General features: G+C 44.8%; 1 protein-coding gene across 2 annotated transcripts; it reads right to left on the bottom strand.

Annotated features, from left to right (window-relative positions):
- Positions 1-1,867: 1,867 nt before the first annotated feature.
- On the bottom strand, positions 1,868-26,107 carry RNMT (RNA guanine-7 methyltransferase). Of its 2 annotated transcripts, none has more exons than XM_068147674.1 (11): positions 26,019-26,107; positions 22,752-23,030; positions 19,831-19,963; positions 17,061-17,183; positions 14,341-14,456; positions 12,265-12,446; positions 9,840-10,004; positions 8,216-8,333; positions 5,884-5,985; positions 4,586-4,619; positions 1,868-2,576 (listed from the first exon to the last, which is right to left on the bottom strand). In XM_068147674.1, the coding sequence occupies exons 2-11, from the start codon at positions 22,983-22,985 to the stop codon at positions 2,539-2,541; spliced, it is 1,245 nt and encodes a 414-aa protein (XP_068003775.1). In that variant the 5' UTR covers positions 22,986-23,030; positions 26,019-26,107; the 3' UTR covers positions 1,868-2,538. The 2 variants fall into 2 exon arrangements, with proteins under 2 accessions (XP_068003775.1, XP_068003776.1); XM_068147675.1 differs by lacking the exon at positions 26,019-26,107 and adding an exon at positions 25,917-25,975.
- Positions 26,108-26,145: the final 38 nt, after the last annotated feature.

Below are 26,145 nucleotides of genomic sequence, written 5' to 3'. Positions count from 1 at the left end.
ACTGGATGATCTTTGAGGCCTCTTCCAACCTGATGTTTTCTGTGAGATTCTGTGATCTCTGCTCCCTCACCTCCATGCAGACAGGGGATCTCATTTGCCACGCACCAGGAACACTGGGGACTGAGGTTACAAGCCTACCATTAATCCTGCGTTATCTTAGACAAGCCCTTTCTCCCCCTAGAGGCATCATAACTTTGGTAATAAGTGAATTGCACAAATGGATTTAACATCAGCCCCCTGATTACTCTACAGAGAATTGAAATTTATTGCTACCCAGCTTAACTTTCCCTAAATTAACTGGTTTCAAAGTCTTTGCAGGCACACTTTGGCAATTAGAATACAACATATAATTGCTCTTTCAAAGAAAAACAGGTATTAGAAGAGGGAGTGCTTTATCAAAGAGACTGTGACTTGAAAGGAAAACATCTCTCATGAAAGGACTGAGATGTTCATTATGCAAATGAATACAGCACCTCATTATTTCCTGCCACTTGAGTAAGGAAGTTGCCATCAATGCTCTTCAGAACCTTCTGAACTGCTTATGTCTTGCTGTGTTGTCCCTCCAATAGATATTGAGGGCCAGGACTGGTGAATGTGAAGCTACTTCTAGATGTCTGTAGAGGGCCTCATCAATTCTTTTCTGGTTAGGCAATCTACAGCCAACACTCACTATAATGTCACCAGTACCTCTCATCTCTTTAGTCCTTAGCCATAAGCTCTCAGCTGGCACATTGTCCATCCTCAGGCAGACCTCCATGCATTCCTGATGTGTTCTCATGCAAATGTCAGCTCCACCACTTCACCTTCTCTTCCTAAAGAGCCTGTCTTCCCTAAAGAGCCTGTATCCCTTCAGAGCAGCACTCCAACCATATGAGTCATTCCACCATGTCTCCATGACCCAAACAAGATTGTAGCTCAGCCACATCAACTGGATTGCCCTGCAACATTTCCTGACACAACAGCTTCAGAGAAATGACTGAGGGAATGCAGAGCTTCAAGGCCTTCAGGACTGCTGATGAAAAAAGTGAAGATAGGGATGAAATAGACTACCTTGACCTCAGGAAGGTTTTTAACAGTTTTGAATTAGGTGGATTGTGAACTGACTGAGCAGCTGGTCCCAGAGCAGCAGGCACTGGCACAAAGTGTAGCTGGAGGCCACTAACTAGCAGTGCATCCCATCCAGGGGTCAATACTGTGTTTCAAGATAGTCATGTTCCTTCAGCTGTTCATCATTCCATCTCTGTGTAAACTATACCAGCTAACAGCTACTGTCAGCCCAAGAGGGGAGAGCAAAAACATGAAGTGGGTGGCTACCAAGTATGTGGAGAGCACATCAGAAATCCCTCATCCGGCTCTGAGAAACTGATGGGCAGTTAATACGGTTGATAGGCACAGTTCTGCCTATTGAGATCATTAGATTACATTCCCTAACAGAGTATTTGACTCTCACTTGGGGACTGCTATCCACATGCACCAGGCTGTCTACACATATACACAGCCCTGCATCCCAGACTAACTTCTAATATCTTCAAATGCTTCACAGAATCCCCTTTTGCTTCACAATCCAGTACAAGACCATGTTCCTAGTGTCTAAGGATCACAATGAGGTCACCACCCACAGCTCATCCTTCTGCCAAGCCCATCTGGAATTCTCTGAAACAATTAAAAACACATCCTACGATCTGCCTAATAAGTTTGAGGAGACTTAAAACTACCAAAAAGTCAAGAGGGTCTTTAATGCTATGCAAATGGTATTGATACTTGAAAATGTTCAGCAACCTACGGTCAGTAGCTGCTACTGATTATCTGTATCTGGAAAAATGACATTGAGATTGAAGACTTTACAAATTCAGTTCTTTCAGAGCAGTTTTGTACAGAACAAACTCCTTTAATCTTAAAAGCACCATGAAGAGACACCACATATCAGCAAGGACAAAAAAACAGGAACCATGTGGGACTTCACCACATAAACTATACCATGAATACCACTAAGGTAGATTTACACTGCAAGCTTGAGCACAACACAGAGGCACTCAAGACTGACCTGAGTGTTACTTACTCTGCATGCAATGTAGACATACCCTACAGGATTTGCATATGTCTCATAATGAACTAACTGAGCTCTGCAGTGACAACATTGAGGCCCTCATTCTGCACTACCAACATTAATAACTATTTCCCCATCAGTTTCAGGAGGTGCAGGGTCAGGCTTGTAAGCAGAAACATACTCCTACTAACAAAACATTTCTAACATAATCTTGTGTCAGGTTCAAAGGTGGGTTTGGGGAGCATGCAGATTGCTTACAAATGCTTAAAAAGACTGGTTCAGAATCTTTCTTATATATACACACACACACGAGTCCATCTGTCACAGACAGGCAATGCAACTCAGAATCATGAGCTTGCTCTCGGTTTTGGTAGTGTCCTGCACACTTCTAAAAATTAAAAAATAAAAAAATAGTTGCCACAATGGATTTCTGACCACTCCAACTTGCACATGGATATGATCTCTTCTTGCTGCACCCAGTACGGGAGGTTTCACTGCTGCTTCTCAAACGCAAATACCAAGTAAATGCCTAGAACAGAAAATGAGAGTATTTAAAGTTTCAGCTGCCTCTGCCACTTAAGTTTCCAAGATGTAAACAGGATGATGCTCTGCCCAAACGACCAGTTAGCAAATTACTGAAATAATAACAAAATCCTATGGGTTCCCAGTCATTCCAGCAGTCAGATCCAGCATGCTTTTAGACACGTTGCCACAAGAGAGCTAAGAACACAAAATGTTTTAATGCTGATCCGGTTAATTACAGAATGCCTTTGGAAGATCATCCAGTCCAACCTTCACAGTATCACAGTATCACAGTATAACTTAGGTTGGAAAGGACCTCGAGGATCATTGAGTCCAACCTATCAACACAGACCCCATGACTAGACCATGGCACCAAGTGGCACATCCAATCTCCTCTTGAACACCTCCAGGGACCATGACTCAACCACCTCCCTGGGCAGCCCGTTCCAATGACGAATGACTCTCTCGGTGAAGAACTTCCTCCTCACCTCGAGTCTAAACCTCCCCTGGTGCAGCTTGAGACTGTGTCCCCTTGTTCTGGTGCTGGTTGCCTGGGAGAAGAGGCCAACCCCTTCCTGGCTACAACCACCCCTCAGGTAGTTGTAGAGGGCAATGAGGTCACCCCTGAGCCTCCTCTTCTCCAGGTTAAACAATCCCAGCTCCCTCAGCCTCTCCTCATAGGGCTTGTGCTCAAGGCCTCTCCCCAGCCTTGTTGCCCTTCTCTGGACACGTTCAAGTGTTTCGATGTCCTTCTTAAACTGAGGGGCCCAGAACTGGACACAGTACTCATGGTGCGGTCTAACCAATGCAGAGTACAGGGGCACTATGACCTCCCTGCTCCTGCTGGCCACACTATTCCTAATGCAGGCCAGGATGCCATTGGCCCTCTTGGCCACCTGGGCACACTGCTGGCTCATATTCAGGTGGCTGTCGATCAGCACCCCCAGGTCCCTCTCTGTTTGGGAGCTCTCCAGCCACTCCGACCCCAGCCTGTAGCTCTGCATGGGATTGCCGTAGCCAAAGTGCAGCACTCGGCACTTGGACTTGTTGAATGCCATCCCATTGGACTCTGCCCATCTGTCCAGTCAGTCGAGGTCCCTCTGCAGAGCCTTTCTACCCTCTAACTGACTAACATCTGCCCCTAACTTGGTGTCATCTGCAAACTTGCTGATGACTGACTCGACCCCCTCATCCAGATCATCGATGAAGACGTTGAAGAGGACAGGGCCCAGCACTGATCCCTGGGGGACACCACTGGTGACTGGCCGCCAGCTGGATGTGGCACCGTTCACTACCACTCTCTGGGCAATCCAGCACTGCAAGGTCACCATTAAACCATGTCCCCAAGCACCAGGTCCACATGCCGTTTAAACACCTCCAGGGATGGCAACTCCACCAGTGCCCTGGGCACACCATTCCAATGTTTGAGAACCCTTTAAGTGAAGAAATATTTCCTAATATCCAGCCTAAACCTCCCCTGCTGCAGCTTGCATCCATAATATGGTCTCTTCTCTCAGGCAATCAGCACCAGAACAAGAGGACACAGTCTCAAGCTGCGCCAGGGGACGTTTAGGCTCAAGGTGAGGAGAAAGTTCTTCAAGGAGAGAGTCGTTCGCCATTGGAATGTGCTGCCCAGGGAGGTGGTGGAGTCACCGTCCCTGGAGGTGTTCAAGAGGAGATTGGACGTGGCACTTGGAGCCATGGTCTAGTCATGAGGCCTGTGGTGACAGGTTGGACTTGATGATCTTTGAGGTCTCTTCCAACCTTGGTGATACTGTGATACTGCATCCATAATGCAACAGTAACTCCAGTTAATGCTATTACTGAAATGGGAATGGAACTCACAAATTGCTACATCATTCTGTACAGAATTAACATTTGCTGTGCTGCATAAAAAAAAACTCATCTGCAACACCACAAGAACTAGATTAGCAATTTAGGTTTTCCTCCATAACCCACAGGCTATTTTATACATTTTCATAGAAGTCAATGCTGAATTTTCATAACAATACTTACTTGTTGCTTCCCATTCGGATTTACTCAGGGTCCCCTGGAAGTGGACAAGGAAAAAACAAATCAACAAAAACAGTTTCAACAAAAAAATGAGACAACAATTTAATTCAGGATAATCAATCTTCCACAGCCACACTGGCTGGTTATTTAAGGACTAGAAGAGCATTACTGCAGACCATACATACTTATAAATCCCCCAACTAGGTCCATAGGGAATTGGAACACCCCCGATGACAGAACACACCTAGATAACATTGGTGTAGGAGAACAGGCCACCAGTCTGCTTTGGGGGTGCAATGCAGAACACACTGGGTCCAACAGCACACATCAGCATAATCACAGAATTGTCAGGGTTGGAAGGGACCTCAAAGATCATCCAGTTCCAACCCCCCTGCCATGGGTGGGGATACCTCACACTAGATCAGGTTGCTCAGAGCCACATCCAGCCTGGCCTTAAAAACTTCCAGGGATGGGGCTTCTACCACCTCCTGGGCAACCTGTTCCAGTGTCTCATCACCCCCACGGTAAAAACTTCCTCTTAACAACCAATCTGAATCTATCCACTTCTAGTTTTGCTCCATTGTCCCTAGTCCTATCACTACCTGACATCCTAAAAAGTCCCTCACCAGCTTTCTTGTAGGCTCAAGCTGCTTCCAGCCTCAGATACTCAACATAGGGGCAGAAGTTAAGAGGACCTATGCCATGGTGCAGCCACCTTCCTTGGGAATATTGTCTGCCTCCACCTAACACCTCCCTGCAGGCCACAAAAATCCTATGTGCAAGAGTAACTGCCAACCCACTTCACCCGTGCAGGAAAACAGCCTGCCTGGCAGCCTAAGGTACCTGTTCCCAGCTCAGCCTTCTGGATGCAAGCAGGGCAAGTGCACATATAAAAAGTTGTTGCCATCTACCCTACAATTAAGAGGCATGAGGTAATAACAAGCTGGTTTTCTGCTCTGCCCACTCCATCCCTTTCCAGCAAGTCCTCACTGGGGCCACCATTTAGTCAACATGCCACCCACAGACCAATCCTGATCTAATGATTCATCTTTTCAATCAATAGTGAAAAAAGGCTTGTTCCAGCTGATTTCTTCTTTGCCAGGTGCCACAGCACCTGGCAAAAGAGGTCTTTGGTCTGACCTGACGGTTCTCATGTTAAGTTCATTGCTTAAAAGAAGCATTTTTCTTTTTAAAATGAGTAGATTTCAAACACAAACAGCAGGTTTCTTTTCCCTCTTGATGCAGGGACACCCACATCACCTAGGACACCATTTGCTCTAGTGAAGCAAGAAGGAACTTACCAATGTTAGTTTTGCCTTGCTGTCTTTGATGAACTCTTTTGCATGCTCATAATCATCAGGTTTATCAGAAACAAGCCTGGAATCACCAGATGTAGAATATGGCTGAAGACAGAAAAAAAATAAGATAAAGTAATGTGTAGTAAGAGGCATTCATCACGTCAGGCAAGAGACTGTCACAAGATAGCCCAGAATGGGTGTCAGGAATTATTTTGAGGATCTTAAATTTACATCTCTTCTTTCTAGCACCTACAAGAGCAGTTCTGATGCTCCCAAACTTCCCAGAAAATTCAACACCCAGGATTTAGAAACCAAACTTTATCCTTATTGTCTCCAAAAGAGGGGAAACAGAGTAATTATAAAAATTATCCTCTGTGTACAGCTCATTAGGAGCATTACCTAGATATGCCTTCATCTACAGCAGCAACTGGAGGAACCAGCCTCTCTTGAGCAGAAGTGCTAAGAAATGAGCAGGTGTAAGACTTCAAGCAATGCTTCAGTAATGCACAGGAGTTATAACACAAGCAGACAACTGATTACTCAGAACTAATATAGACTTCTTTAGGACCTTGGTTACTGCATGATTGTCTGTACTTCAACTGATTCTTCAGAACTAATACAGACTTCAGCACTGGTTAGGTCACACCTTGAGTACTCTGTTCAGTTCTGGGCCCCTCAATTCAAGAAAGAAGTTGATATGCTCAAACGTGTCCAGAGAAGGGGTCTGGAGCATGAGTCCTGTGAGGAGCAGCTGAGGGAGCTGGGGTTGTTTAGCCTGGAGAAGTGGAGGCTCAGGGGAGACCTTATTGTTGTCTACAACTACCTGAAGGGTGGTTGCAGCCAGGTGGGGATTGGTCTCTTCTCCCAGGCAACCAGCACCACAACAAGGGGGCACAGTCTCAAGCTATGCAGAAGGAAGTTTAGGCTTGATCTTAGAAGGAAGTTTTTCACATAAAGAGTGATTGGCCATTGGAATGGGCTGCCCAGGGAGGGGTGGAGTCAATGTCCCTGGAGGTGTGTAAGAAAAGACTGGATGAGGCACCTAGTGCCATGGTCTAGTTGATTACATAGGGTTGGGTGATTGGTTGGACTTGATATTGCAGGTCTCTTCCAACCTGGTTGGTTCTGTGATTCTTTTAGGACTCCAGTTACCACATAATTGTCTGTACTCCATAATGCAGTCCTCCACAGTAATTAGACAACAAATTAAGACAACTCTTACTTTTCAAAGGACAAAGATGGTTTGTCAAAGGCTGTGTCCCTATGCTACTGCAATGAGCCCATACAAAGCACTGTCACTCTCTGGAGTCAACAAGGACAGTGAAGCTCACCTGCAGCCCATGTGACTCTATTTAATGAGTTACCAGATACTTGATAGTTCTATGCTGGAAAATTTCTACTGTTTGAAGGATGAGGAAAGCAGAGAAAACTGTGAGGAAAACCCAAGCCTTAGAGATGGTACTGAAAAGCTTCTCTGAAGCTCCTGAATTTATGCAGGAAAAGAGCTTGAGGATTTTAAAAAAAAAAATATTACAAACATTGGGCAAAACTAAAGCTCAGTAACAGCTAAGCCTCATTTTCTTCTACAAACACAGCCTGTCCTTTTATTCCTACCAAGACTGGTTTCTGTCTTGTGAATCAATACTCCCTGCACAAAGATCCAGCTTTCGGCCACTCTCTGCTGAGGAAGAAATGGGTCACCATGACCTGACACTAGGCATGAATCTTGTGCTTCTGCTTACTTTTAGTTGTTGTGATAATGATGAAACCTTGCCTCAACATTGAAATTTTATCTGTAAAACTGAACCACTCTGTTGAGCGCTGGTACCCAGGTGCTGGTAGCCAGGCAGTGGCGGGATGCAGAGGTGGCTTTTGAGGAGAGGCCAGGGTTGTCCCATGCCAGACATAGGTGGTTCCACCAGCTCCAAAAGAACCACCACAGGACACGGCTGAGCCCTGCAGCCATGCATCAGGCACCCCTGGGAAAGCAAAAAACTGCCTAAAAGCTGTGAGAGAGGAGTGAAAGATGTTAAACTACCCTGCAGACACCAAGGACAAAGAAGAAAGACAAGGAGGTGCTCCAGGCACCAGAAAAGACTCCCTGGCAGCCTGTGGTAAAGACCATGGTGAAGAAGGCTGTTCCTCTGCAGCCTATGGAGGACCACAGTGAAGCTGATATCCACCTGCAGCCCATGGAGGAGCACATGCAGGAGCAGATGCATATACCCTGAAAGAAGCTGCAACTCTGCAAAGCCCTTGCATGTGCAAGCTCCAGGGAGAAGCTGCAGCCTGTGGAGAAGAGCCCAATGAGAAACAGGTTTTCTGGCATATTTACCTCCAAGGCCTGCATCCTCTTTAACAACATTTTATGCTCATAGTTCTTGACTTTTTCTTCATAGAATTCCCGAAATGTCATTTTGTAGACCAATTTCATGCCGTGCTTCTTCGCCATCCTGCCAAAACAATAAACTTCATTAGGGAAGCCACACAATCACTGCTAGCAGCCTCATTTCATACCGTGCTCCTTCACCATTCTGTCAAAATAGTAAACTTCATTAGGCAAGCCACTAAATTAGTGTAGTTTTAGTTTCAAAGGAATCACTTGAAGCCACAGCGACACCTTCTGGCATTGGCTAGGATGACACTGTCAGGAATCCAGGGTTTAAGTAAAGATACTTAGGTTGAATAAAACTGCACCAGCACCACAAATTGTACTTGTTAAATCAGGACCACAACAATCAACACAGCATTTTACAAACATTGTATAACAGGATAAAAAATATTTTCTTCCAGTACAGAAGTAAGTTTCCTTTGAACTTGCAGATAGGCAACACTGTTCTCCCCATTATATCAGACATTATGGATACATCTAGAGAGACTTTTTCTACTAGATATAGAATAGAATAAACCAGGTTGGAAGAAATCTTCAAGATCATCGTGTCAAACCCATCAGCCAATCCAACACCACCTAATCAACTAACCCATGGCACCAAGCACCCTGTCAAGTCTCCTCCTGAACACCTCCAGTGATGGTGACTCCACCACCTCCCCAGGCAGCCCATTCCAATGGGCAATCACTCTCTCTGTATAGAACTTCCTCCTAACATCCAGTCTGAACCTCCCCTGGCACAGCTTGAGACTGTGTCCTCTTGTTCTGGTGCTGGGTGCCTGGGAGAAGAGTCCAACCTCTGCCTGTCTACAACCTCCCTTCAGGTAGTTGTAGAGAGTGATAAGGTCTCCCCTGAGCCTCCTCTGTCTTACATCTCAATTACCTACAGATACTTTGGTCAGACAGCACTGAAGTTACAGGTGTCAGTCACAGGTGCTGGTGTTTTTCATACAGAACTACAAATGAAGTGTTTGAAAATAGACCGAAGGGAAATCTTAACATTGTTTAACAACTGAGCTTGAAGAGCAGGGAAAAAACCAACATGGAAACATTTGTTTGCACCTCAGGAGGCAGGCTGAGAAAAGCAAATCTAAATTCAGACAGATGGAATAGCAAAATGTATGCTCACAGATGAGGAAGGAAAAATAAGTTGTAGGGAAAATCCTACAAAGACCCAATTAAAATTGGAGAAGTCAAGAAAGAAGCACCATGATGAGGATATACCACAAGGCTTGTTCAGGATTAAAGAAAGGTAGAATGAGAGCCCCCCAAAAGTTAAGACTGGAAGTTAACAGCACTGAAGGTTTGCTGACAGATCCATCATATCAGAAACAGACATTCTTGTGTAAGACCAGAGCATCTTCAGCTGGGTGCAATGAACAGATTGTGGATGGGAATGCAAGAAACCTCTGCATTTGAGGCAACAGCAACATAAATGAAGAACTGAAAAATACAGTAAGAAAGCCAAAACATCTTTTTCTGCAAGTACTATGCAATGACACACAATCTAAACAAATAATCCTTGTGTTCCACAGCTTTCATTGTATAATGGAATCAAAACTTAACTTACTCTTCCAGTAATGGAAAGTAAACCAAGAACTCAGGGACATCAACCACTTCTTCCAGGTGAAAATCATACTTGCAGCCAAACAAGGGATACTCTCCCTTCTTTTCAAATTTTACACTATACACATCATTGCCAAAGGAATTTGTTTCTGAAGCTTCAAGTCTCTTTCTGTAACATGAAATACAAACAAGCATTAGTTGACCAGTTTTCAATTTGACAGTCAGAGACAACTAAGCATGAGAGGCCTTAGAATGTTTCTCCCAGTACCACAACATTCAGTGATCTCTGTAGTTTCCCACCTCCCTCATCTCATAAGGCAATGAAATGAAGCAGTATACTAGTTTTAACAGTTTATCATTCCTATACAACATATCAAGGACTGAAAAATGGAGCCAGAACATTAATCTTTAGCTCAAACACAGCCTATATGGACAAGGCAGGCTTCTTGGAACAACCACAGCAAAGCCCTGAGTTAATTCACAGAATCACAGAATTGTCAGGGTTGGAAGTGACCTCAAGGATCATCTAGTTCCAACCCCACTGCCATGGGGAGGGACACCTCCTACTAGATCAGGTTGCCCCATCCAGCCTGGACTTAAAAACCTCCAGGCATGGGGCTTCCACCACCTCCCTGGGAACTTCTTCCTAACATCCAATCTGAATCTACCCACTTCTAGTTTTGCTCCATTATCCCAAGCCCTATCACTACCCAACATCCTAAGAAGTCCCTCACCAGCTTTCTTGTAGCCCCCTTCAGATACTGGAAGGCCACAATAAGGTCTCCTTAGAGCCTTCTCCTCTCCAGACTGAACAACCCCAACTCTCTCAGTCTCTCTCCATAGGAGAGGAGCTCCAGCCCTCCCATTGTCCTTGTGGCCCTTCTCTGGACACATTCCAGCACATCTCTATCTTTCTTATAATAGGGGCTGCAGAACTGGAATTCCCCAGGCTGTGGGTATTCTGCCACTATTTAAGTCACTACAGAAGGTTTGTGTGTGAAGATCTCTGTGTCACACCAGAAGAGCCATGGGTGCAAGAGACAATTAGTTAGTATAGATTTACCAATTTGAGTTCATGAGTGAGACTTTGCTGACTAGAATCTGTAACTGTTACCAAAAATTTGCTCTTGTTTGCAGAAACAAAAAGACTTTATATAAATCTCCATAGAGTGAAGGAGATTATTAATCCAAATGGCCTGTATGCCTACTAGAAAGGGGATCTGCAGGATTATCTGTGTAGGTGTAGCTTTCAGAACAAACACAAATCTGGCTACTATTAGTATGAGCCTTAAGTCAAGTCTTAATGACAGTTTCTTTAAGTTTTTGTTCAGAGTTTAATTAATAATAAAAAGAGGATTGTTGAGTGACATAAAGACACCCAATGCCTTTGATACTAAAGGCTCCAGTCATGCAACCCTTGGAAAGAGGGAACAATGATTGCACAGGTTATGACTATCTTTGGTTCAGTGGGGCAAATAATCTCCCCTATATGGGTCAGTGTTAAGACTCAGATTGACAGGGTGCTGAGCCATCTCATTTAAACTACACTATCACCTAGAAAGGTTGGACCAGATTGGTCTCTTCTCCCAGACAACCAGCACCAGAACAAGAGGACAGTCTCAAGCTACGCCAGGGGAGGTTTAGGCTGGATGTTAGAGGAAGAATTTCTTCATAGAAAGAGTGATTGGCCATTGGAATGCGCTGCCCAGGGAGGTGGTAGAGTCACCATCACTGGAGGTGTTTAGGAATAGACTTAATGGGGTGCTTGGTGCCTTGGTTTAGTTGATTGGATGATAGGTTGGTCTCTTCCAACCTGGTTAATTCTATTCTAATTCTGTCATTTCATGATGCTTCACAAGGCTGGGAGAGATACTCCTGCCCTGTTGAGGCTGCATCTCGAATATTGTGTCCAGTTCTGGGCCCCTCAGTTCAAGAAGGACCCCAGGGAACTGCTTGAAAGAGTCCAGTGCAGAGCTACAAAAATGATGGAGTAGAACAGTTTCCTTATGAGGAGAGACTGAGGGAGTTGGGGCTCTTCAGCTTGGAGAGAAGGAGACTAAGGGGTGACCTCAAACATGTAAAGGGTGAGTGCCAAGAGGATGGAGTCAGGCTCTTCTGGTGATGCCCAATGGTAGGACAAGGGGCAATGGGTGGAAGTTGAGCCATAAGAAGTTCTATGGAAACATAAGGGAAGGTTTTTTCCCTGTGAGGGTGATGGAACACTGGAACAGGCTGCCCAGGGGAATTGTGGAGTCTCCCTCTCTGAAGACATTAAAAAGCCACCTGCATGCATTCCTGTGTGATCTGGTATAGATGATCCTGCTCTAGCAGGAGGGTTGGACTGGATGATCTTTCAAGGTCCCTTCCAGCCCCTAACATTCTGTGATTCTGAGACTTTTCAAAGGCCAACAGAATACAAAAGCACTTACACAAGTTCAAAGCTGTTTGGAGTTGTGCCAATGAAATAACCTCCAGGAGAGAGGTTGCCACAAGCATTTTTAAGCATCATGTCAGCCTGTTCATAAGTCTCAAAAGAGTAATGGTAAACAAACTGACAGCTGCAAATGTCGAAGCGCATATCTGGGTCGTTGTACTTGGAAGACAAGAGATCCTGAAATAGATCAAAACCAAAAAGGTAACAAAAGCCACAGGGACAAGCATGATTCACTTAAATCTTCTAACAAATACACTACTCCCATAATTCTCTGAAGTTTTTCCTTTCAGCTCCCACTCCTTCAAATGTTCAACAAGATGAAAAAGGTTAAGAGTTCTGCTACTCAGAACACCACACAGCACTTGGGAACAAAAAGCATACAAACACACTTTTCAAAGTTACCATGTCCTCAAATTATTTTCCTGTTGTCAAGTAACAGCACTACACCCAAAAGGACAAAACTCAAGGTTAGCTACTTAATAGTTTCCAGAGTTATTTTACTGTGAGTGTTTAGAGCTGGCCACTGTTTAGCTGGTAACAATTATTGCAATAAAATGAATGTTCACTTTACTGAGTCTCTGTAATGAGAACACTAAGCACACAATTGAGAAGAGGATGGGTTGGTTAAAATAAGGCAACTTGCACCAAGCTGCATATTTGTATCCTCACTCAGGTTCATGTGTACCACCAGAGCACTCCCCACCCCACATCAATTAACCACTAACTGAAGAACTCGGAGCCTTTGAAATTAGTCAGATTAAGCTTGCCAGTTTGATCCTGTACTCAGAAGCTCTCCAGTTCTGTTTTGATCAAGGTTCTTTTAAACAACACTAGTAGCCACCATACAGGAGCAGGCAAGTTCTTTCCAAGGCCCATGATATGCACTCTACACTTTAAATATTTCATATTTCACAGTTCCACCCAAGTTTCCCTTTGCTCCCAGTCTTCCCATCCACTCACTCACTCCCAGACTCTACCAGTTCATACCTCATACTGTCAAGGATCTGTGTATGGCAAGACAAAAATGGACACTTCACATACCCCTAACAGTGCTCTTTGTTTGTTTACTCCCTCTCCATGTTTTATGAGGTAGGGGGAACTAAACAAGCTATGAAAATGAGATTCTGATCAGTGTACAACATAGATGATAGAGGTTCAAAGTCAGGGAGATGACCTTTGGTGTTCATGGACAGGAAGAAAAGAATGTGCAACACAAAATACACATCCATGGAGCTATAATAGCAATATTAAAAGATCCCCTTCTTCCCTGTCAAAATGCTCTCTCCTCTTTTCCCATAGTATAATTGAGTAGAAAGAGATGACCTGGAACTTGCACCAGACTATAATCCTCAGAAGGAGAGGCAATCAAGAATTCCATTGAACAACCCTTCCTGCAAGGCTGGGAAGAACAGGCTCAGCCTTTCCACAGACCTGCTGGAACCAAGTAGGCTTTGTCCCTCAGCCTGTATCAGCAGGGCACTCTCAGCCTTGATCTCTAGGAAGCAAAAGCAGTCCTGATGACAAACTGTCTCCCAAGCCTCAGCAACATACTTAGTATCACCTCCAGACATTCTAAGAACTCCGCTCTGTCACACAAGCTTTGAAAATAGGTATTGCAGTAATTAAAATGCTGCTAGGAAAAAAACAAACAAACAGCAAGCCTGGGATAAGCAAAATGTGCAACTCAAATCAGAAAATGCCCCTGATTCATTCCCTAAAAAACCCACATTCACTGACATAGTCTCCAGCATGTGATGCTGGCTCCCAGAATTCCAGAGGCAAGTTGTCATTCCCTTCCCCTTGTCAAGGGAAAGAAACTGAAAGCACCAGATTTATTAGCTGAAAAAGACACTCAAGCTTCAAGAATGTACAACAGTAACAAAATGCATTTAACTACAACCTATGCCAACTTTTCAGCAACCCACCTGGCTGATTCTCCCCCTAGTACATACAACCTGGTCTTAAAAAAATAAACATGCCCAAAGTATTTTGGCAACTCCCATCACTTCCTACCCTTGCTGAACAGAAGAATGCCAAATCTCCAAAACATTACACAGCATAGAAACTGTACCTTGGTGCTGTCTGCCTGTATAAACTCTGCATCAAAAATATGTTCATTGTAACGGCATCGGGCTTTCATATCTTCGTATCTCTGCTTGCACTGCTGCACAGAAATGTCAGCAATATCTGTATGTGGAGAGAAAAATGTAAACAGAGAATGTGCAAACTGCTCCCCCAGACCAGAAAACTTCCATGATTACTGGAGCACAGCAGGTCCATTGAAGCAAGGATAAACGTTGATCTTAATAGTTAACACTGTGAAGGGAACAAACACTTTTATTTCTGATTTGCAGCAAAGGAATTTAGTTTGGAATAAGCATTTGGAGGACTACAAGAAGGCAGGTGAGGGACTTTTTAGGGTGTTGGGTAGTGATAGGATTAGGGGGAATCTCCTATCCCAAGCTAGAGGAGAGGAGATTTAGATTAGACATTAGGATGAAGTTCTTCATCATAAGGGTAGTGAGACACTGGAACCGGTTGACCAAAGAAGTGGTAGAAGCCCCATCCCTGGAAGTTGTTAAGGCCAGGCTGGATGTGGCTCTGGGCAACCTGATCTAGTGTGAGGTGTCCTCCCTGGCAGGGGTTAGAACTGGATGATCCTTGAGGTCCCTCCCAACCCTGACAATTCTGTGACTATAATTTTGTCACTTTCAGCCTTTGCCTTAAGGAAAAAGTTGTAAACTGAAGATTTTAGAAATCTCCCCTGCTCAAAAGTGCAAAGTAAGTCTCCAAAATTTCACATGACAGGTACTAGGTGATGGATACTAAGTAAGCACATTAAGTGTCAAGTCCTGATTAGCTAAACCAGTTTAGCTCCAAGGGTTTCTCAAACAGTACTGGAAGCTCTTCATCTTCTTACAAATATCCAACTTGTTGAAATGCAATTACTTCTAATACAGGCTGGAGAGGTGGGCACAAGCCAACCTCATGAAGTTCAATAAGAGCAAGTGCAGGGTCCTGCATCTGGGTCAAGGCAATCCCAGGCACAAATACAGGCTGGGCAGTAACTGGCTGGAAAGCAGCCCTGAGACTTGGGGGTGCTGGTGGACAAGAGGCTCAACATGAGCTCTCAGTGTGCACTTGCAGCCCGCGAAGCCAATCAGATCCTGGGCTGCATCAGAAGTGTGGCCAGCAGGTCGAGGGAGGTGATCCTGCCCCTCTACTCAGCCCTGGTGAGACCCCTCCTGGAGTACAGTGTCCAGTTCTGGAGCCCCTATTACAAGAGGGATGTGGAGGTGCTGGAACGTGTCCAGAGAAGGGCCACAAGGATGATCAGAGGGCTGGAGCACCTCTCCTATGAGGACAGACTGAAGGAGTTGGGGCTGTTCAGTCTGCAGAAGAGAAGGCTCCGAGGTGACCTCATTGTGGCCTTCCAGTATCTGAAGGGGGCCTACAGGAAGGCTGGGGAAGGACTTCTCAGGATCTCAGGTAGTGATAGGACTAGGGGGAATGGAATGAAGCTGGAGGTGGGGAGATTCAGGCTGGATGTGAGGAGGAAGTTCTTCCCCATGAGAGTGGTGAAACCCTGGAATGGGTTGTCCAGGGAGGTGGTCGAGGCCCCGTCCCTGGAGGTGTTTAAGACCAGGCTGGATGAGGCTGTGGCCAGCCTGATCTAGTGTGGGGTGTCCCTGCCAATGGCAGGGGGGTTGGAACTAGATGATCTTTGTGGTCCCTTCCAACCCTGAATGATACTATGATACTATGATACATATCATATATACACATACATACATACACATGTATAATATATATATGCAATTATATCCTGATATATTTCATCATAGGAAACTTCTTCTTCATTTCCTTTTGAAGACTGTTACTCTTTCAGACAACAAGTTTCACTGAGTGATAACAGTTTGCACACATTTTAAAACAACAAGCAATAAATTTAGAGACTCACAAAACGGTGGGAGTTGGAAGGAACCTTTGGGGGTCACCTAGTCCAACCTCCCTGCTAAAGCAGGGTCACCCAAAGCAGGCTGCACAGTATTGTGTCCAGGTGGATTTTGAAAGACTCCAGAACTTTGTAAGTAAATTAACTGTATTTGAAGACTGCCAACTGAAACAGCCAAGAAAGAACTGTAAAAGGTAGAATAACCAGAATAATTCCCACTAAAGGAATGCTATGAAATTTTAGTATCCAATTAAATTTGATGTAAAACTGCTTCCAGTGTTTATCCTTGGGTTGCTTTCTGGGGAAAAAGAGAGGGTTATCTCCTTCCCAACATCTAAGCAAACTATTTAAATAAAAGATTTCTTTAACCAGCTTTCAGCTCTTCCCCTTTCTAAGTCTGAAAGTCTTTTGTTGATTGCAACACCCAAGACAATTTTGTTTGTGACAACACTGTGGGTTTTTTATGTTTTTATAAATGCAACTCTTCCCTGTGTTTTCAGAACATGTGAAAATGCTACAAGAGAATACATGAGGGAGTAGAGATAAAATGTCAGTCTTTTTTCCCAGTGCTATATTTTGCCTAAGGCAATCTGTGGAAACTGTGTTTCTTCAGTGATACAGGGTTTTATCTATGAGTTGAACTGGAAGCTAACTACACAGAAAATCAATGGCTCTTACATTGATGCTAGCAATCAAGTTGATGGCTTCAAGTTAATAAACCAACCAGGCATAGAATGTGTATTATTGCATTGTTTGGAAATAAAAGACTGGCGACATGCTTGGATTTCCCTAAAGCACTGAGGTAGTTTTCCTGCAAAGTTCTTGTGTCTTCTTACCAGTACAAACAAGTTTTTTAATTCTGCCTTTCTTCCATTTCAGCAAGTCTCCCCCTTTGCCACATCCTAGATCCAAAACAGTTATATCATTCTTTTTCCGTCGTACCCGGTCTATGAATTCACCTGTAAAGAAAGAGAGAACACACAGAGAGGTCTCAGTAATTCACTTGTACTGTACAAAGAAGGATCAAAAGGGTTTGGGAATTTTGAAACACCTCAGACCTTTGCCTGTAAGCCTTCTTAACACTACAAACTTAAATCTCTAATTTAGAATAAACCTTTATTTAGAATAAACCAAACCAGGTTGGAAGAGACCTTCAAGATCATCGCGTCCAACCCATCAACCAATCCAACCCACCCAAACAGCTAACCCATGGCACCAAGCACCCCATCAAGTCTCCTCCTGAACACCTCCAATGACGGCGACTCCACCACCTCCTTGGGCAGCCCATTCCAATGGGCAATCACTCTTTCTGTATAGAACTTCTTCCTAACATCCAACCTGAACCTCCCCTGGCGCAGCCTGTGACTGTGTCCTCTTGTTCTGGTATTGGCTGCCTGGGAGAAGAGACCATCATCCGCCTGTCTACAACCTCCCTTCAGGTAGTTGTAGAGAGTGATAAGGTCACCCCTGAGTCTCCTCTTCTCCAGGATGAGCAACCCCAGCTCCCTCAGTCTTTCCTCATAGGGCTTGTGTTCCAAACCCCTCACCAACTTTGTTGCTCTTCTCTGGACTCGTTCCAGCAAGTCAACCTCCTTCCTAAACTGAGGGGCCCAGAACTGGACACAGTACTCAAGGTGTGGCCTAACCAGTGCAGTGTACAGGGGCAGAATGACCTCCCTGCTCCTGCTGGCCACACTGTTCCTGATGCAGGCCAGGATGCCATTGGCCCTCTTGGCTGCCTGGGCACACTGCAGGCTCATGTTCAGCCTGCCATCGACCAGTACCCCCAGGTCCCTCTCTGCCTGGCTGCTCTCCAGCCACTCTGACCCCAGCCTGTAGCACTGCATGGGGTTGTTGTGGCCAATGTGCAGAACCCGGCACTTGGATGCGTTAAATCTCATGCTGTTGGATTCTGCCCATCTGTCCAGCCTGTAATGATTCATCCACTAATGATGAAAGGAACCACAAACCTTTAAAACTACAGAGAAAAAGATGAATATTTGCTGTGCTTAAGATGCTTTGTTATGTGACTGGACCTCCGAACCGCTTCCTGGCAGGCAAAGGCAGAAATGCCCATTGCCAAACAAGCACCCTGTACTTCGAGTATGGGAACAGAGTTCCCTTTTATGGCCATGATAATGAAGGCAGATGTTATTTGAAAGTATGGGAAAAGTCATTTGCAAAAGAGTAAAAGCCAATCAAATGCATCAGCCACAACATCTCCCTGCGGACACACTACAAAAATGCATAAAGTTTTCCACTCGCCTTCCTAAGCTTCTTAGTAGCATTAGCTTCTTTGCTGTCTCTGTGCAGACCAGTTGAATTTTCTTTTCTATACCCATCCTGTCTAGGTTATCACTGCTCTGACTGATGGTGGCATATTATGCAAAATCTATCAACATGCCAGCAACTCTTCTTCGCAGTAAGAGTCATGAAATATGTTTTGGTGCAACTGCTGTGATGCCACACTCCTGAAATTCATCACGATGGAAAGGCTTCAAACACAGCCTTCAGGAACAGCATTAGCTAACCCTTTAACATTGCTTCTAACCACTCTGATACAACACAACAAAAAGCTGCACGCTAAGACAAATGGTGCCAACACCTCCTGGCACAGATCCCTCTCCATCAATCTGTGCCGGTAATTCTTTTCTTTGTTTGCAGATATTTGATGGCTTTGTTCCCTCACTTTGGAACTAATTTGTGGGAGAGCAGATTTTTGCCTTTCATGAAAAGCTGCTGATTCTTAAAGAAGTGCAGCTTCTAGTGTTTTCTCTGTTAAAGTGCTGACTATGGGTAATACAGAAAATAGTTATGTGTTCAAGTTTCCTGCTTAATCAAGACCTGAGGATGCACTGCTATGGGAAAAGGGATAAGAACTTCTTTGAGACAAATTCAGACAACAAGAAAAGCTCAGTGTAACAAGAACAGATAGCTTCTTTAAGATTTAAAGCTGTACTTTTTTCTTTTAAAAGTCATGAACAGTGTCCCCTTCAGTATCTGAAGGGAACATACAGGAAGACTGGGGAAGGACTGTTTAGAAGGGGTTTTAGTGATAGGACTAAGGGCAATGATTTGAAACTGAAGCAGGGTAGATTTAGGCTAGACATAAGGAGGAAGTTCTTCACAATGAGAGTGGTGAAATACTGGAACAGGTTGTCCATGGATGTAGTTGAAGCCCCATCCCTGGAGACATTCAAGATTGGACTTGATGTAGCCTTAGGCAGCCTGATGTAGTTGGAGCTGTCCCTGCTGACTGCAAGGAGGTTGGACAAAATGACTTTTGAGGGTCCCTTCCAACCTGATGCAATCTGTGACTCTCCATCCAGTACCAACTTTTTCTAGTTTTCAGGTCAAATGACCTTTAAAACTTTAGCATACATTTGGCACTCTATCCAAGAGATTCAAAGTAAGACTACAGATATTTGAATGCACTTTAAAATCTTATGTATTAAAGAGATGAAATGCCATAATCAACATAAAAAAACCAAACTAAAACAAAACAACAACCAAAAAAAAAACCAAACCACCAGAAAAAAGTTACATTTTGATCCAGAAAACAGCTACATTCTATAAAAGACTAAGCAGTCAGGTGAGGAAGCTTACCAATGAGGACACTCTTTGTCCAATTATTAAAGTTTCGGAGGTAGAATATGCGAGACTGGCTGCGTTTTTCCAATCCAACCTCTTGAAGCTCATTATAATGTGCAGCTACAGCTTGCCCATGGCCTGCCTGAAGCTGTAGAAAAGAGGAGAGGAACAGAGTCAAGCAGTGAATTCTTTCTATTACTTTTTCATTTAATCAGCATATTAGCAATTTCTATCCTCTGTGATACAGAGAGGCAGTCAACACTCAGAGATTGTGCTCCTAGTACTTCCGCACCTTAAAAATAATCTTCAGTTATTGTGACCGTTTGAGGCGGTGCCTTTAACAAAGGGACACCATGGCCGAATGTTTTGTAAACAAGACAGGTCTAAACTAATTTCATTGGTGGAGAAGCAGAAGCACTGCCTTCAGTTTTGACTCCCAGTGAGACTTGTCTCACTCAGTTGCAGTCTTGCAATTCTCCCCCTTCCTGTTCGCAGCTCACAGCTTCTGGGCTTTCGGCCAGACTGACCTTGAGCAAAGATAGTATCATAGTACCATTCAAGGTTGGAAGGGACCACAAGGATCATCTAGTTCCAACCCCCCTGCCATTGGCAGGGACACCCTACACTAGATCAGCCTGGCCACAGCCTCATCCAGCCTGCTCTTAAACACCTCCAGGGACGGGGCCTCGACCACCTCCCTGGACAACCCATTCCAGGGTTTCACCACTCTCATGGGGAAGAACCTCCTCCTCACATCCAGCCTGAATCTCCCCACCTCCAGCTTCATTCCATTCCCCCTAGTCCTATCACTACCTGAGATCCTGAGAAGTCCCTCCCCAGCCTTCCTGTAGGCCCCCTTCAGATACTAGAAGGCCACAATTAGGTCACCTCGGAGCCTTCTCTTCTGCAGACTGAACAGCCCCAACTCCTTCAGTCTGTCCTCATAGGAGAGGTGCTCCAGCCCTCTGATCATCCTCGTGGCCCTTCTCTGGACACCTTCCAGCACCTCCACATCCCTCTTATAATAAGGCCTCTACTAACACATATAACTGCTTCTAATTAACAATTGCCCCTTTTTCTCTCTTTCAAACCCCCTCTGGGGAAAAGGGGAGAGAAGGGGGGTACAGGGGTGGGGAACCCTCCTCAGCAGAGGAGGGAATCTCATTTCTGTGTTACTTTGTTGTATATTTCTGTATATATTGTAAATACTGTAAATTCTGTATATATTTCCCTGCATCTCCTAAACTGTTTTGTAAATATAGCACACATTCCTTTGCTAATCTGGCTGCAGGTTTTTTTCCCTTTTAATTTTCTTCCCTTAACTTATGGGGGGGGGAAGAAGGCTTTGCAGCCTTCCCCTTCAACCCTCGACAGTTATACATACAAAAAAATTATACATAAAATACAAAGCAGCAGAAGACAGAGAAGCAACACAAATTCTCTGAAGTGCTGTGTTGGAAAAAATAGTACAAACTAGAAATAAGCCTTCTCAAGCAAAACCACAAACATGCTACAAAGCCCAAGCAGGGATGAGCTCCCAATTGGAAGTCCTTTCAAGAGTTTACTGCGAAAGTCAACATCCTGGTACTTTACTATCCAAAGAGCAGCTCCTCCAGGGAAAAGAAGGTTTGATTGACTTGAATATACTGCATGAATTCTTCAGTGCTTCGTATAATTTTGGTAACCTTCAGAGGGAACGCAGACACTTGTCTGGAATCTTGATGACCCCATCATCTGTTCATTACCACGCTCAGCTGACTGCTATGCACAAATATTTTGACCGCTTCTAAACGTTTTTTAGTGTAAGCACAGATGGCTCCCTCAATGGCTGCTGGAGATGACGTAAGCTAGAGCAGCTGACTTGGACAAATGTGAGGCACATATTCATGCAACCCATTAACACAGCTGCTGCAATTACATCTAGATGCTGGCAGCTGTGTTCAACGCAGTCGCCTCCCTATACCCTCCAGCTACACAAAACCAACGTACTTCTTTGTCCACCTAAATCTTATCCCAGGACTGCCTTAATAAAAAGATGAAAGGCCTAGTAATGTTTCTACCACAACAAAGGGCATCCTTTTATTTGACCAGACTGCTTTGCCACAAATTAACATCCTGTGGCAAAATCCTGAATAGAGAAACAAAACACTAGGTCAAAGACGTTTTCAACATTTAAACATTCATTTAAACATCCCCTACAGCCAAAAATTAGACTGGATCAGCCTCAGTTTCAGCAAGCTCATATGTAGTAAAGGGTAGGAACATATAAAAGAAGACCTTTGTTACCCTCTTGGGTGAAAAGGACATGTATTTCCTGCTACTCTTCCAGTCTTAACAAAAACAAGTAAAACAGCATCTCTAAACTTTTCAGTACATCACATTGCTAACAAATTACACTGGAATTTTATCAGAGAATTCAGTTTGTAGTTTTCTAAATTACACAACAGGTTACTGAGGAAATTAAAGGGGAGAAAAAAAAGGCTTATGGGAAGAACCTCCCATGAACAAACAACTCTCCTAACACACTGAGTAACAACATACAGGATATCACAGGATGTTAGGGGCTGGAAGAGACCTCCAGAGATCATCGAGTCCAACAGTCCTGCCAGAAGATATGAATATAAGATATGGGACTTGGACTAATGCCAGTGGACCCTGTGCCACCAGAGCACTACCACATGGATGATGAAACAACAGCCTCACAATTAGTGAACACGTGCAGAGATCAGTTTTCTTAACATTTTAATTACAATGCCCTCTTTCTCCTCCTTCAGGCCAGCGAAAACGTCCGCAGCTGTTGTTTTGCTACCCACAGACTTTGACATTTGGTGTTTCATATCACTTCACAGATATTTAGCCTAAATATTTTCAATCTTTTCTTCAGCTGCAGCTTTGAAACAAGGATTTGAGCACAGCCTGAAATAAATGATACTCACTCTTTTATCAGGTTCATCTTCAGGATCTAAATTCTTCCTTTTTGCACCACCATCCTGATTACCACTGTCAACTTCTTTTTCGCTTTCAGTGGAGGGTACTGCACCTGAAGTCGAACCATCATTGCCTTCCCCACCAACACCTACATCTGCCTCTGAAGTATGAGGCATTTTCTCTGCTTCTTCATCCAAAGTCTTCTCTACTTCCTGTTCTTCTGTCTTGGTTATATCAGCCATTTTTGACACAGGTTACCCTCCTCATCCACTGATCAGAACAGGAATCTGTAGAGGTGCGGGGGGAAGAAAAAACCACCAATCATTTCCAGTGCTGAATTTCACTTACCCAGGGTTACAGCCATGAATTTCAATCATAATACTGGCACTATGAAAAAAGAACATGCCTTTGCCTTAGACAACATAAAGACTTGCAGTTTGACTACTCATTTAATATAGTACAATAAAATATGGAATTTCAAAGTACTCTCAACATAATAAAATCAAATTAACATCAATCTCTACTCCTCATGCTTGAATCTTCCTTAGCTATCAACTCAACTACAGTGTGTTAGTTTCAGAGCCTACAAATCTCCCCTTTTCCCCTCCCCATAAGAAATAACCCACAGACCACTTTATGTTTGGAAACACAAGACAGCAGAGTCCCTCAAATTACTGAACTCATTATTAAATGTGATGGGATGTCCTCAAAGGTCAAGTTTTCTTACCAGTTGTGGCTATTTAAGTTTACCAACAATATTCACTATACCTTGAGTTTCACTAATGTAAGGAATTTTCTGCTGTAACTACACTTCCATAGCTCCACTTCACTAGCATCTACGCAGTCTGCAGGGCTGCAAATCACAGCTACAAAGCTCATTTAGTCTCCAGCACATTCCAGGCCTTCTTCACACCATCACCAAGAATCAGGGAATCTACTGTTTAATAAGGCAGAGGAGAGGATGATCTGGCAACTCCTTTTCTAAAACAGTGGCCTATCATCAGTGTAACAGCAAACACATACAGGCCACTGTTTTCAAGGGGAAGTCTCCTAATGAGGGTCAAACCATATTCATTGAGTGGACCACTATGCAGAGATCCCAGAATGGCTTTTCTCAAAGACCCTCAAAACAGATGACTCAAGGAAATAATTTTTCCACTACAGTACAGCACCTAACTCATGCTTTCAACAAGACATATTCTTTCTTCTCTTCACCAGACAGCTTCTCAGATGCTTTTGAGGCCTCAGGTTAGAAACAATCAGAATTTCATGACCAGTGATGGCAACCAAGTGCCTAGGGGGCAGCTCCACTGGAAGAAATACTGGAACTGAAAACACTCAAAAGAGGATGGGACAGGGTTAGGCTCACCACCCATTCTCCCTCAGGGGCCCATACTGGGACCAGTGTTGTTTAGTATCTTCATCAGTGAGAGAGACAACGGAATCATGTGCACCCTCAGCAAGTTTGCAGATGGCACCAAGCTAAGTGGTGTGGTCAACACACTGGAAGGACAGGAGGTCATCCAGTGGGACCTGGATAGGCTTGAGAAGTGGGCCTGTGTGAACCACATGAAGATCAACACAGTGAAACAAGGTCCTGCACCTGGATTGAGGCAATCCCTGGTATTAATACAGATTGAGGGATGAAGCAACTGAGAGCGGCTCTGCAAAGAAGGACTTGGGGGTACTGGTGGATCCAAAACTGGACGTGAGCCAGCAACACACACTTGCAGCTCAGAAAGCCAGCTGTATCATGGGCTGCATCCAAAGCAGCACAGGCTGCAGATGGAAGGAGGGGATTTTGTCACTCTGCTCTGCTGAGACTCCCTCCTGCAGTGCTGGGTCCCGCTCTGGAGCCTTCAGCACAGGAAAGAAATGGACCTGTTGGAGCAGGTCCAGAGGCAGCCACAAAAATCATCAGAGGGCTGGAATCCCTCTGCAGTGAGGCCAGGCTGAGCGAGCTGGGGCTATTTAGCCTGAAGAAGTAAGGGCTCTGAGGAAGCCCTATTGTGGCCTTTCAGTAGTAAAAAAGGGGACCTATGAGAAACATAGGGACAGAGTTTTTTTGGCAGAGCTTTTTGCTACAGGACAAGTGGTTATGGTTTTAAACTACAAGAGGGAGGTTTCAACTAAAAGGAAGAAGGAAATTTTTTTACACTGAGGGTGGCAAAATGCTGGCCAAAGTTGCCCATGGAGATGTTTGAAGCTCCACCCCTAGAAACATTCCAAGTAAGGCTGGACAGGACTGTGAGCAACCCGATCTAGTTGAGGATGTCCCTGCTCAGTGCAGGGGGCCTGAACAGAGGCATTGATACTAAACAGAACCTTTGTTCCAAGCTTAACTTTTAGGTGTTTGTTCCTGCATGCATCTTTTTAGGAGCACAGCTGCCCAAATCACAGAGTTTAGTAATGCTCAGCAAAAGATAACAGGATGTTGGCAGCATTGTTTTGGGGATGGATGGTCCATATCTAATGCCCAAAGCAAAAGAATTGTGGCCTTGAGCTAGTTACAAAATGTTTATACTTCAGCAGTCAGCCAATGGATGCAGAGACAATATGCAGGGCCACGGTTTACTACAGGACACTACGAGGAAGACTCTAATTTGTCACTAGAGACCACCAGTGGCCCACGACTCATCACAGAGTATAGAATAGAGCATGCATATTGTAGTAATGAATATGTGAATTATACGTTAGTTATATGAGTATGCTTATGAAGTCTTGGGAAATCTGCTGCATATGTTTAATTGCTCTCGACATAAACTGCTTGACTTCAGGACACGGCGCGGCTCGCCTTTGCTAAACTGTTCCCATGTGCACCGCACGCTGCAATAAGGAAACTGCCTGCTGGCACCCCAGAACCAGGCTCTGAAGGCTTTCTGAATTTTCAGTACCACTGCAACCCAAACTATTCTATGGCACTACGAAGCCAGACGCGCAAAGAAGCAACCGACTGCGTGCCGCCACCCGGCTGAGGGGCAGAGCCCTGACGCCTCTTCGCTGCACCACCTGGGGGCAGCACAGAGGAGGGGGCGCGTCCCAACGCCGGCAAGCGCTGACCCCTCATGGCAACTTCCGAAGGCCCCGGGAACCCGCCGAGGACCGACCCACTTTACCGACGAACAAAGCGCCCTCCGCCACCCAGAAACTTCGGCCCCGGCCACCCTGTCTACCCGCTGGACAGAAGACTCCAGTCCGGCCCGCCGCCATACCGCGGATCCCCACAGCCAGGATGCTCGCGAGGGCGAGTGGCGCTCGCTCGCTCGCTCACTCACCCACTCGCGCTGCCTAGCGCCTCGCCATCTTGTTTGGACAAGTGACGCACCCGCAGCGCGGCGGCGGGAAGAGTGACGCCAGATCCGGGAAGGTTGCGGCACTGCGTACGCGTGTCACGTGATGTCG

This window comes from Melanerpes formicivorus, unplaced genomic scaffold (assembly GCF_026170545.1).
Source record: "Melanerpes formicivorus ecotype bairdi unplaced genomic scaffold, bMelFor1.0.p_v2 SCAF_15, whole genome shotgun sequence".
Taxonomy (NCBI): domain Eukaryota; kingdom Metazoa; phylum Chordata; class Aves; order Piciformes; family Picidae; genus Melanerpes; species Melanerpes formicivorus.
The sequence above is the reverse complement of the archived record's forward strand: the minus strand, read 5'-3'. Positions and strand labels throughout refer to the sequence as shown.